A 13,784-nucleotide genomic window follows, 5' to 3' on the forward strand; every position below is an offset into this window, starting at 1 on the left:
AACATATGCAGACTAGCCCGCCAAAGGACAAGAGACATGTGGAGCAAGGCTGAGTCACCCTACCCAGTTTTCCTAGTCAAGGTCATTTTAGTTCAGCCAAAAGCTAGATGACCTCCCCACCCTCTCCACCAAATATGTGAGCAAGCCCAGCCAAGATCAGGTGCTTTGCTAAGATTGCCATTTTTTTTTTTAGATAAATAGATTTACATGATTAGTTGCTTTTCAAACTTTAACGTGCATAGTGGGGATCTTGTTAGAATGAAATTCTGATTCTGTAGGTCTGGAGTGGGGTCTGAAAATCTGTTATTTCTAACAAGCTCCCAGGGAATGTTGATGATGCTGTTCCAGACCACACTAAAAACAGGGGTCTGGCCAACCCCCAGATAAACCAAGACACATAAGCAATAAATGCTTATTGTTATATACCCCTGAAGTATTGTGGTTAACACATTAATGATACCTGATACCCTTAGTAAGTCCAATTGTTTTTTTTCCTTGAGATTTAACATGTGAGGGCCGGCCCATGGCTCCCTCGAGAGAGTGTGGTACTGATAACACCAAGGCCATGGGTTCAGATCCTACATAGGGATGCTGGTTAGCTCACTGGTTGAGCATGGGTACTGACAACACCAAGCCAAGGGTTAAGATCCCCTTACTGGCCATCTTTTAAAAAAAAATTTTTAAATAAAAATTTAGAAAGAGATTTAACGTGTGGATGCTGGAAGGAAGGTCTTTGGGGATTAAGATGAGCATGTGGATAGGAGCTTCCAGTAGCTATCATTCTCAGTCAAAGGAGAGGGCCATCACACAAAGAGGGGAAAAACTGACATTGTTCAAGCACCTGGATTCAGCTGCAGATGAAGCCTTTGACTTCTCACGTCTTGAACCACTGAATTGTCCTTTACCCTTAGCTCCTTCGTTGTACTCAGTGTGCTCCACAACCTATCAGCAACTGCATCATCAGAGGATTTGCTAGAACTTCAGATCCCAGCCCAGACCTACTGAATCCAACTCTGTAGCTGAACAAAATGTGCCAACTAAAGTTTGAAAAGTGCTAGGCTACTTCAACCTGGATTGTGTGACCTACAATTTAATCAAGTCCCCTTCATCAGTTGTGACAACAGAAACCCCAACTGAAATTTCCCTAATTAAGAAGAAGCCCCATGTTAGAGCAGACTCCAGAGACTCAACTATGCCAAGCAAGCGTCCAGATTTTCTCCATCTCTTAGCTCTGTCATCCTCAGTGTGGGCTTCATTCTCACAGTGTACCAGGGTGGTTATGAGTAGGTCTAGGTGTGATCATCTCCTCTGGGTCTCTTTCTGAGGAGTATCAGAACCTTTATTAGAAGCCTCCCAACCCAACCTGAGCAGACACATTGGCCAGAATTGGATCAAATGCCCATTCATAAACCAATCTCTGGCAAGGACAATTGGTGTGGGTCATTAATTCGAGCGTAAAATAGATGTAGACAAGTCGCCACCACGGTGCTCTGGTCTAGGTGAGGGAGGATGAAGCCTGAGATGCCATGGAAATGAATTCATTGTGGCTTCTTGATCTGGCCCCAGAAGACCTTGTTGAAAAAGGAATAAAGGAATGCTGGACCACCTCAACTTTCCTCTGGATCTGGGCGACCCACCTTCCCCCAGAAGCCAAGAACTCAGCACAAAAACCAAAATAATACTGTTTTATTCCAATCTTAAAGCACAATAGCCCAGATAGTTCCCCTCCCCGCTGAAGAGTCTCCAACCCATCCCACCAGATTCCCAGTGCCCTCTTTTATGGGAATGACCAACCAGAAGATGAAGGGGGTCCAAGTCTCCAGGTCTTGGAGAAATACCAAAGTCACCTCCCTTTTGTTCTTTCTCTCCCTATCTCCCACATCTTTCCTTTACCTTGTCTTTTTTTTCCTTCCACTCTTCCATTATCTTCTTCTCCCCTTCCCACCCCCACCCCTTCTGCTTTTTGGGGTTTTTTTTCTGGCTCTTCTCCTGTCCTCTCTCCTTCATTTGCATCCCCTCTATCTCTTCTCCCTTGACCTCTCCTTCGTTTGTCATCTTGTATTATACTTTCTCCCTTAACTTTTTCCCTTTCTTCCCTGCACTCCCTAGACTGACCAGCCTATTCCCACCAGACTTTCCCCATATCCTGGTTTCCTCCCCTGACCTCCAACATTCCTCCCCCCAGCTCTGCCTGTCTCCTTCCTTCCGCCCTGACCCTGTCTACACTTCTCATCACCCATTTCATCTTCTGAGGGAAGCCTGCAGGATCCACCCTGGCCATCAACACCTTCCACAGCTGTGGCTCCAGGATCTCAGAGACCATTGTCAGCTTCCTCTCAGACTTAGAGAGGCAAACTGCCAAGATGAGGTCCCTAGATGATCCAGAAGGTGGCCAGAGGAACTGGGGTGGCCTTCTTGGCCTCAACCCTGTTATCTTTGGGATCAAAGAATGCCCTTCCACCCTTGCAGTGGAGGATGGTGGGCAGGGATCTGAAGGGTCAGGGCTCAGGGGCTCTCCCCCAGCAATCCCTGAGAAGATCCATGTGGAATAAGGCTGCCCCAGTGAGGATGCGCGCTGCAAAGAGGTGTCGGCAGGGCAGGCGTCGGGCAGCATGGATTGAGCAGCTGCAGCGCGTCAGAGCCCCATCCAGGAAGAAGTCTGAGGTGCCGTCCTTAAGGGCAAAGCTAGCTCCAGTCCAGTGGAAACCCCGGGTCCCATGCTGCCTGGCAAAGGCCAGCTCCTCAGCCACCAGGTCTGCCAGTTCTGGCCCACAGGCTGCTCGGAATTTGGCCAGGGGCTCCCAGTCCACCTCCTCCTCTCCTGAAGGGTGGCAAAGCCTCTTTGGTTCCCTTAGGCCTTCTCCTTCACCTCCTTCCTGCAGGCTCTCCCCTGCAGCCTGGTACTCACTCCTTGTCACTACCCATTCTGGATTGCGTTCAAACACAGTCCCCATGGGGGTGCCACACCTGACTCCATTCCCCAGCCCTAGACACCTCCCTTTGTCCCCCCACTCTATCCCTTGTCCTGCTCTGCTCTTGAGGCCCACAGAGCCTCCCCTTCCATCCCTGTTCTCCACACCTGTAACCCTTGTGTCCCCCAGCTGAACCAGAACTATGTCCTCTAGGCCCCTTCTTCTTTTGATACCCAAGCTCGCTCCTATCTCCTCAGCAATCTCTGGTCCTTTCCTCCTCTCATCTTCCCATTGGTGCCCCCTTTGTTCTCTGTTCTCAGGGACCAACTCCAGAGGCTTCTCCAAATGGATCCCCCTCCAGTTTCTGAACTCCAGCCCCCTTCCCTTCTCTGCTTCCAACTGGGGCCCCTTCCAGTCTCTGGTTTTTGGTCCACTTGCCCTTTCATCACGCAACTGGGCCCTCCTCCAGGAGATTCCTTCAAGACTCCTGGCCTTCTCACACTCAAACTGAGTCCCCCTCCTGGCTGTGGACTCCAACATCCTATTCCTTCGATCCTCCAACTGGGCCACCCTCCAGGTACACCCTTCTAATTCTCTTAGCCCTGGGTCCTCTAGCTGGGCCTCCCGCCAGACATAACCTTCCAGGCCACAATCTTTCTCACCGTCCAGCTGGGCCCCCCTCCAGTCTCTGATCTCTGGCCCTCTCAAGTGCTCTTTCTCCAACTGGGACCCTCTCCACACACTCCCTTCCAGCCCCCTGACCTTCTGGTTCTCCACCTGGACCCCTCTCCAATCTCTGATCTGCAGTACCCTCCCCTTCTCACTTTCTAACTGAGCCCCTCCCCAGTCTATGGTCTCCAGTCCTCTTGCCAACTCCTTCTCCAACTGGGCTCCCCTCCAAATACCTCCTTCTTTCAGAGATCCTCCACAGTCACTGGTCTCTGGGTCCCTCACCCTCTCCTTCTCCACCTGAACCCCCCTCCCAGGCTCATCCTCCAGCCATGCTCCCCCACCTTCAGAGCCCTCAGGCACCGCCTCCCCAGCTGCATCGGCCCACTGCATAGCCACTAGGTCACGAAGGCACTGCGCCACGCTGCGCGAGGGGCTGAGGCGGCGCAGCAGTCGCCGGCGGTGGCTGCGTACCAAGGCACACGCATCCAGGTCGCGAGCTGTCTCAAAGGCGCGGAAGCGCACCCACATGTCGCGGCGGGGCTCCCAGTTGCGCTCGAAGTAGTCTACAAAGGCGGCCGGGCCATGGGCGTACAGTTCCGTGAGAGCCTCGTCGTAGGCGGCGGGTGACGATGCACCAGCCAGGCGGCACAGGCGCGGCCACAGGCCCGGGTCCTCAATGCCGGCGCCACCCAGCTCCTGAGCTTTACTGAAGAGCGTCTCAAGGCCTTGCGCGCGGCAGATCTGTACGCGTGCCACAGGCAGCAGCTGGCGCACCGCAGGCAGCTGTGCTGCCACTTCAGGCCCAGCTGTGAGGCAGCGCACACGGCCCTTAACCTCGGGTGCGCTTTGCAGCAGTGAGGCCAGCGCAAAGCGCAGCAGGCTTGGCGTGCCCGGGCGTGCAACACAGCACGCAGCCTGGCGCGCGTGGCCAGAGCCGTCCACGCACAGCACGGCCAGAAGGTCCAGTGCGCCCTGCAGCCCTGGCAGCCGGTCCACCAGGAGTATGCGTGGGAAACGTCGCAGCAGTTCCCTGGTGCGCGACGTCAGAAAGAACACGGTCTCCACCACCGCCTGGTCCTCCACGAACACCAGCTTCACCTGCGGGCAGGAGCAGGGAGGCAGGGAAAGATGTTAGGGAAGGTTGGGGTCGCCCCGCCCAGCTGCCCGAACTAGGTTTCTCCCTGTGGGAAAATCGGGACCCATTCATTCATGCGTGCATATGCATCTGTTCTTTTGACCGGCAGGAGGCAGTGCAGTGGAATGGAGTTCAAATGCCTGGGTTTGAGATCCAGACTCCAAAATTCAACGGTGTGATATTAGGACATGACACTTTTAGCCTCTCTGAGTCTGTTTCCCCCGTTAGGAACTGGGTATTCATTCCTTCATGTGCCGACAGAAGTTTAGGGCAGTGATTCTCAAAATGTGGGTCCTGGACCAGCAGCATCAACACCAACTGCTGGGCCCAAGCAGTGTGTGTTTGACAAGCCTTCAAGTTTGAGCAGCACGGGTCTAGTGGTAAAGAGCACATATCGTGGAGGCAGATCGTCTATGTTCGAGTCCCACTGACACCACTTTCTAACCATGTAATTTAACCTATCTGTGCCCAGGTTTCCTCCTCAACTTCCATGTTCCCCGATTTCCCCTTCTAGGAACTGAATATTCATTCTTTCACGCACTAAAATGCAGGACAGCCATTAAAAGCATACCCTCCGGGGCCACATTGCCTGGGCTGAGATCCTGGAGGCCCCATTTCCTGGCTGTGTGGCTCTGTCTCATTTGTAAAATGATGGCAATAAGAGTACCTCTGTGATAGGAAGGATGAAATGCATTAAAGCATTTACAACATGGCCTGACACAAATAATATTACTATTATTACTCATTGAACAAATAGTAAGTGCTCTCAGTGTCCATTATCACTATAATTATCATCTTTGCTCAAAGACCACCTCCTCATAAAGGTCTTCTGGGACCATCCCAACTAAGTAAATACCCCATCTGTAGCCCCTTTTGGCCATGGCACAAAAATATCCCCTAGCTAGTCAATTCTTTATTTGCTGATTTGCCTGTTTGCCCTCCCTAAGAAGTAAGCTCCACAACGATAAAGATGATGTTCCATTTTTTATCCCTGATGCTTTGAACAGTACCTGTCCCAGAACAACAGCTTAATACATCCTGAAAGAGTGAGTGAACTCATGCGGGAGTGTGTGGCAATATCCAATGGCCACATCTCTGCAGTGGAAGCTCAGAGAACTGACTCTGGGTTTGAATCCTTGATTTGCCTCTGATTAGCTATGGGACTTCGGGCAAGTGACTTCCCCTTGATGAGCCTCAGTTTCCTTGTCTGGCAAGATGGGGATGTCTATTGAAAAGGGTCGCAGTGATGCTAAAATAAGGTCATTCACGTCTCACGCTTGGAACAATGCCTGGCACATATCAAATCCCAGCTATTGCTACTGTCTTACTTGATTTCTCAGCAGTTGCATTACAGTGGGCCTACTCCCTTCCTGTAACACAGGTCTCTCTCAGCCTCTGTCACTCAGAACTCTTCGTCTTCCTTCTTCCTCCCAGGTGTCTCCTCTGCCCCATCTCCAAATGCAATCCAGCCCTCCCTTCTCCTCTCTTCCTTATCTCTATGCTCTCTCAGGGTGATCTCATCCAGTGGCACAGCCCTCCTCATATCTAAGCTGATAACTTCCAGTTCTGTATCTCCAGGCTCCAGACTCACCTACACAACTGCCTCTGCAGCAATATGACCTGTTGGATGGCTCATACACCCTTCGAGACTAGCAGCCCACAGTTATACTTGATTCTCACTTCCCCTTAACCTGCCCCTCCTCAATCATCCCCATCTCAGTCTATGGCTCCAACATCCACTCCATAGCTCAAGCCCCAACACTCAAAGCTGATACTTGGCTTCTCTCCTTTCCCACCCTCCACATGTAATCCATCCCCAAGTCCTAGAAACATCCCTCAAAATGAGTCCAGAATCTGACCATCCCCATGGCCACCACCCTGGCAAGAGCCACCAGCTTCTCTCACCTGGATTACTGTAGCCCTCACTGGACTCCATGGTCTCTGCCTTCATCCCCTTGTCTGTAACCCATATGGCTGCCAGAGGGCATTTTCAACCCCTCAATGAGGTCACCCCCTCCCCTCCTTGAAAACCTTTTCCAGACTTCCCATTACATTTAAGTAAAATCAAGAGACCCCACCACAGCTATGGGCTCTGGTTTCCTCATTATTGCAAAAAGAGCCACTTGATGGGCAGGAAAGATTAGCAGCTATCAGCCAGAGACCCCTTGTACTGGGCCAGCAGCTAGGGCTCACTCATCCAGTCCCTGTAAGAGCTGACCCACAACTGCAGAACCAGGATTTGAATACTACAGTTTAATTACAGATGTCTCCACAAACAATTCTGCCACAATCCAACCTCATCCTACAAGACCATTTAGAAAGCTTATATAGTAATCAGCTTTCAAAAAAAAAGTCTATTAAAAAAGAGGCCTGGTAGACTCCAAAGAAAGCAAGGAAATTGCTTTTCCAACACTGAAATCATATATTCAGCATCTTAACTAGTATTGGAATTAATTACATTTCATTTTAGAAAGCCCAGTAAGCTCAGCACTTAGTTATAACACTGCCATAATTTTTTCCAACAATTATTAATTTTTACACTATTACTTTATGATTTACCTCAGCAGATGTATAATCTCAACCTGCTCTGTCCAATAAGGTAGCCACTAGTCACATGTAGCTATTTAAATTTAAATTAATTAAAAATTAAAACAATAGAAAAATTCAGTTCCTCTGTCACACCATATTTCAAGTGTTCAATAGCTACATGAGGCTTATGGCTACTCCACTAGAAGGCACACATCTGTAACATTCACATCATCACAGAAAGTTCTATTGGACAGTGCTAGTCTAGCAACTAACTTAAATATAAAAGTCATAATAGGATAGATCCCCAGCCCGGCCAAGCGCACGCTGACCAGAGAGGTGCCTCCCCAGAGAAGCCCAAGACCCAAGGTGACCATGCACCTGAGGCGCCAGTTGGCGACCGAGCAGACACTGAGGCAGCCACGCCACATTGGCAGCCCAAGCAGCATCCTAGCCAGACAATAGTGTTGAACCAGTGGACCGTGAAATCCCTTGCAACAATGACTAAACATCAAAGGAAAGATAACAGAAATATGAAAAATCAAGAAAGTACACCACCAAAGGGTAATAACTCTCAAGCTCTATATCCTATAGAACAAGAAGCCCTTGAGGGCCGGCCACGTGTCTCACTCGGGAGAGTGCAGCGCTGGGAGCGCCGAGGCCGCAGGTTTGGATCCTATATGGGGATGGCCAGTGAGCTCACTGGCTGAGCATGGTGCGGACGACACCAAGCCAAGGGTTACGATCCCCTTACTGGTCACAAAAAAAAAAAAAAAAAAAAAATAGAAGCTCTTCAAAGGTCTGACAAGGAATTTCGAGAGGTAATTCTAAGGAAACTAAATAAGATACAAGAAAACTCAGCTAGACAACACGATTAAATGAGGAAAAGTATACAAGACCTGAAAGAAGAAATGTACAAGGAAATCAATGCCCTTAAAAAGAATGTGGAAGAGCTTGCTGAGCTGAAGAATTCATTCAACAAAATAAAAAACACAACAGAGAGCTTAACCAGCAGGCTTGCAGAAGCAGAACAAAGAACATCTGACCTTGAAGATGGGCTGTTTGAAATAACACAGGCACACACAAAAAAAGAAAAAAGAATTAAAAACATCGAAGAAAATCTAAGAGAGATATCAGACAACCTTAAGTGCTCAAATATCCGAGTCATGGGTATTCCAGAAGGGGAGGAAAAAGGAGATTGCATTGAAAACATATTCAACAAATAGTAGCAGAAAACTTCCCAGGTATAGGAAAAGACACAGATCTTCAGATTCAGGAAGGTCAAAGATCCCCAACTGGATTCAACCCAAAAAGGTCTTCTCCAAGACATGTTATAGTCAAATTGGCAAAATTCAAAGACAAAGAGAATCTTAAAAGCTGCAAGAGAGAAGCATCAAATCACCTATAAGGGAACCCCAATCAGACAAACATCAGACTTTTCATCACAAACCCTAAAAGCCAGAAAGGAATGGGATGATATATTCAAAATACTAAAAGACAGAGATTGCCAGCCAAGATTACTCGACCCTGCAAGGCTATCCTTCTGAAATGAAGGGCAAATAGTATATTTCTCAGACAAACAAAAACTGCGGGAGTTCACTACCACATGACCACCCTTACAAGAAATTCTCAAGGGAGTACTGGGTTTGGTACCTGAAAAATAACTACCAATGCCATAAAAACTGAGGAAAAATCAAAACCCACTAGTAAAATAAAACTGCCAACAGTGAAGAGAAAAGAAAAGTTATCTACAACCCAAAGAACCAACAAACACAGAAAACAAACAGTAAATCAGAAAGAAAGGAACAAAAGACACTTAAGACATCCAAACAAAAATCAACAAAATGCCAGGAGTAAATCAACATTTTTCAATACCAATTATCAACGTAAAAGGCTTAAATTCCCCAATCAAAAGACACAGACTGGCTGACTGGATTAAAAAGGAGGACCCAACTATATGCTGCCTACAAGAGACCACCTCACCTATAAAGACTCACATAGAATAAGAGTGAAAGGATGGAAAAAGATTTACCATTCAAACAGAAATGAAAAATGAGCTGGAGTAGCTGTTCTCATATTTAATAAAATAGACTTTAAACTAAAAACCATAAAAAGAGATAATGAGGGCCACTACATAAACATAAAAGGACTGATCCATCAAGAAGACGTAACAATCATAAATATATACACACCCAATGTTGGAGCAGCCAGATTTATAAAACAAACTCTATTAGACCTAAAGAAGGAAATAGACACTAATACCATAATAGCAGGGGACCTGAACACCCCATTGTCAATATTGAATAGATCATCAAGGCAAAGAATCAGCAGAGAAACACAAGATCTAAACAACACTCTAGACCAATTGGGCTTGGCAGATATCTACAGAACATTCCATCCAACAACCTCAGAATATTCATTCCTCTCATCAGCACATGGATCATTCTCCAGGATAGATCACATGTCAGGTCACAAATCAAGACTCAACAAATTCAGAAAAATTGGAATTATCCCATGTATTTTTTCAGGCCCCAATGGATTAAAATTACAAATCATTAACAAACAAAATTCTGGAAACTATACATACACATGGAAATTAAACAGGACATATAGGTCCAAGAAGAAATCAAACAGGAAATCAAAAATTTATTGAAACTAATGAAAACAATGATACATCATACCAAAACCTGTGGGATACTGCAAAAGCAGTACTAAGGGGGAAATTTATCACATTTAATGCTCACCTCAGAAGAATGGAAAGATGGCAAGTGAACAACCTAATATTTCACCTTAAAGAACTAGAAAAACAAGAACAATCCAGACCCAAAGTTAGCAGACGGAAAGAAATCATTAAAATCAGAGCAGAACTGAATGAAATTGAAACCCAAAAAACAATACAAAAGATCAATGAATCAAAAAGTTGGATTTTGAAAAGATAAATAAAATTGACAAACCATTAGCACAGCTAACTAAAAAAAGAAGAGAGAAGACCCAAATAACCAAAATTAAAAATGAAAAAAGTGATATTACAACTGATACCTGTGAAATACAAGGAATCATTAGAGACTACTATAAACAATTACATGCCAACAAATTTGAAAATCTGAAGGAAATGGATAAATTTCTGGACACGCACAAACTACCAAAACTGAGGGAAGATGATGTAGAAAATCTGAACAGACCAATAACAATAAAAGAGATTGAAGCTGTTATCAGAAGGCTCCCAACAAAGAAAAGCCCAGGACCAGATGGATTCACAGCAGAATTCTACCAAACATTCAAAGAGGAATTGACACCAATTCTTTACAAACTATTCCAAAAGACTGAAAAAGAGGCTGATGGAGTTTGGATGTGTTGTCCCCTCCAACACTCATGTTTAAATTTGATCTCCAATGTGGCAGTGTTGGAAACTGATTGAGTCATGGGGGCGGATCCCTCATGAATGGATTAATGCTCTCCCTCGGGGAGGGGGGATTAATGAGTGAGTTCTTGCTCTATTAGTTCCCACGAGAGCTCATTGCTTAAAAAGACCCTGGCACCTTCTCTCTCTCTCTCTCTTGCTTCTTCTCTCTTGCTTCCTCTTGTCATGTGATCTGCTTGTACCCACTGGCTGCCTGCCACTTCCCACCATGAGTAGAAGCAGCCTGAGACCCGTGCCAGATGCAGCTGTCCCAGAATCGTAAGCCAAATAAACCTCTCTTCTTTATAAATTACCCAGTCTCAGGTAGTTCTGTTATAGCAACACAAAATGGACTAAAACAAAGGCCATTCTCCCAAACTCATTCTATGAAGCAAAGATCACCCTGATACCAAAACCAGGTAAAGATACAACTAAAAGAGAAAACTACAGGCCAATATCCTTCATGAATATAGACACAAAAATCTTCAATAAAATACTAGTTAACAGAATACAGCAACACATATGCAAAATTATACACCACGATCAAGTGGGATTCATCCCAGGGATGCACGGTTGGTTCATCATATGCAAATCAATAAATGTGATACACCATATTAATAAAATCAAACACAAGGACCACATGATCATCTCTATAGATGCTGAAAAAGCATTTGATAAAATTCAACACTCATTCATGATAGACTCTCCACACGTTAGGTATAGATGGAATGTACCTCAACATAATTAAAGCCATATATGATAAACCTACTGTCAATATCATCCTGAATGGGGAAAAGCTGAAAGCTTTTTTTTTTTTAAGAACAGGAACTAGACAAGGAAGCCCACTCTCACCACTCCTATTCAACATACTGCTGGAAGTACTAGCCAGAGCAATCAGAGAAGAGAAGGAAATAAGGGTATCTAGATTGGAAAAGATGAAGTCAAACTGTCCCTGTTTGCAGATGACATGACCCTGTACATCGAACAGCCTAAAGCTTCTACAAAAAAACTCTTGGACTTGATAAACGATTTCAGCAAAGTTGCAGGATACAAAATCAACACAAAAAAAATCAGTAGCATTTCTATTCTCCAATAGTGAACATGCAGAAAGAGAAATCAAGAAAGCTTGCCCATTTACAATAGCCACCAAAAAAATAAAATACTTAGGAATAGAGTTAACCAAGGATATGAAAAATCTCTATAATGAGAACTACAAACCGCTGCTGAGAGAAATTAAAGAGGACACAAGAAGACGGAAGGATATCTCATGCTCTTGGATTGGAAGAATCAAGATTGTGAAAATGTCCATACTACCCAAAGTGATATACAAATTCAATGCAATCCCCATCAAAATTCCAATGACATTTTTATCAGAAATGGAAAAAACTATCCAGACATGTATATGGAATAAAAAAAGACCACGCATAGCCAAAGCAATCCTGAGAAAAAAAATAAAGCTGGAGGCATAACACGACCAGACTTTAAACTATATTACAAAGCTATACTAACCAAAACAGCATGCTACTGGCATAAAAACAGACACACTGATCAATGGAACAGAGAATACAGAAATCAACCTATACACCTACAGACATCTGATCTTTGACAAAGGCACCCAACCTATATACTGAGGAAGAGATTGCCTCTTCATCATATAGTGCTGGGATAACTGGATATCCATATGCAGGAGAATGAAACTAGACCCATACCTTTCAGCATATACCAAAATCAACTCAAAATGGATTAAAGAATTAAATAAACACCCTGAAAGAATAAAACTTCCTAAAGAAAACATAGGAGAAACACTTCAGGAAGTAGGACTGGGCACAGACTTCATGAATACGCCCCCAAAGGCATGGGCAACCAAAGGAATAATAAATAAATGGGATTACATCAAACGAAAAAACTTCTGCACAGCAAAAGAAAAGATTAACAGTTAAAAGACAACCAACAGAGTGGGAGAAAATATTTGCAAAATATACATCTGACAAAGGATTAATATCCAGAATACACAAGGAACTGAAAAAATTTTACAACAAAAAAACAAGTAACCCAATTAAAAAATGGGCAAAAGAGCTAAACAGGCATTTCTCAAAGGAAGCCATACGAATGGCCAACAGAAGTATGAAAAAATGCTCACCATCACTCAGCATTCAGGAAATGCAAATCAAAACCACACCGAGATACCATTTCACCCCAGTTAGGATGGCTAATATCCAAAAGACTGTGAACGATAAATGCTGGTGAGGTTGTGGAGAAAAAGGAACTCTCATACATTGTTGGTGGGACTGCCAAATGGTGCAGCCTCTATGGAAAATGGTATGGAGGTTCCTTAAACAATTGCAGATAGATCTACCATATGACCCAGCTATCCCACTGCTGGGAATATATCCAGAGGAATGGAAATCATCAAGTCAAAGGTATACCTGTTCTCCAATGTTCATTGCAGCACTCTTTACAATAGCTAAGAATTGGAACCAGCCCAAATGTCCATCATCAGATGAGTAGATACAGAAAATGTGGTATATCTACACAATGGAATACTACTCTGGTATAAAAAAGAATGAAATACTGCCATTTGCAACAACATGGATGGACCTAGAGAGAATTATATTAAGTGAAACGAGTCAGGCCCAGAAAGAGAAATATCACATGTTCTCACTTATTTGTGGGAGCTAAAAATAAATCAAGAGTGGGGAGGGAAGAAGACACAACAATTACAATTCCTTGAAGTTGATACTACAAGCGAACAGATATGAGCTTGTTGGGAGAGAGGGGGGAGAGGGAGGAGGGAGGGAGGTTTCAGTAATGGGCCACAGTAATTAACCACATTGTATACTGACAAAATAAAATAAAATTTAAAAAATAAAAATAAAATAAAATAAATAAAATAAATACTACACAAATAACTATGTATAGTTCAAAATCACATAAACCAGGTAATGTCTATGATTGTGGAAATAGTAGGCAAGTGTTTAAATCAGTGCAAATGAGGACGGACCTTCGATACATGGCATAATTGCAGATGAATATTTCTTCTAGCATATAACTACGTTATATGCAGTCTATTTATTCATTAGAAACAACCCTTTTCAGTTATATTTACACTTTTGTGTTATTTGTTGAAGCTGTCACAAGC

At 44.6% G+C, this 13,784-nt stretch overlaps 1 protein-coding gene across 2 annotated transcripts in view; it reads right to left on the reverse strand.

The window, feature by feature from the left end:
* Positions 1-1,668: 1,668 nt before the first annotated feature.
* The window catches only part of ZSWIM9 (zinc finger SWIM-type containing 9), a 29,363-nt gene continuing 17,247 nt past the window's right edge, over positions 1,669-13,784 (reverse strand). For both annotated transcript variants that reach the window (XM_063111085.1, XM_063111086.1), the window contains exon 4: positions 1,669-4,682. In XM_063111085.1, the coding sequence (XP_062967155.1) occupies positions 2,499-4,682 (2,184 nt within the window). In that variant the 3' untranslated portion in view covers positions 1,669-2,498. The remainder of the gene's footprint in view (positions 4,683-13,784) is intronic.

The sequence above is a fragment of the Cynocephalus volans genome, chromosome 10, assembly GCF_027409185.1.
Source record: "Cynocephalus volans isolate mCynVol1 chromosome 10, mCynVol1.pri, whole genome shotgun sequence".
In the NCBI taxonomy this organism is placed as follows: domain Eukaryota; kingdom Metazoa; phylum Chordata; class Mammalia; order Dermoptera; family Cynocephalidae; genus Cynocephalus; species Cynocephalus volans.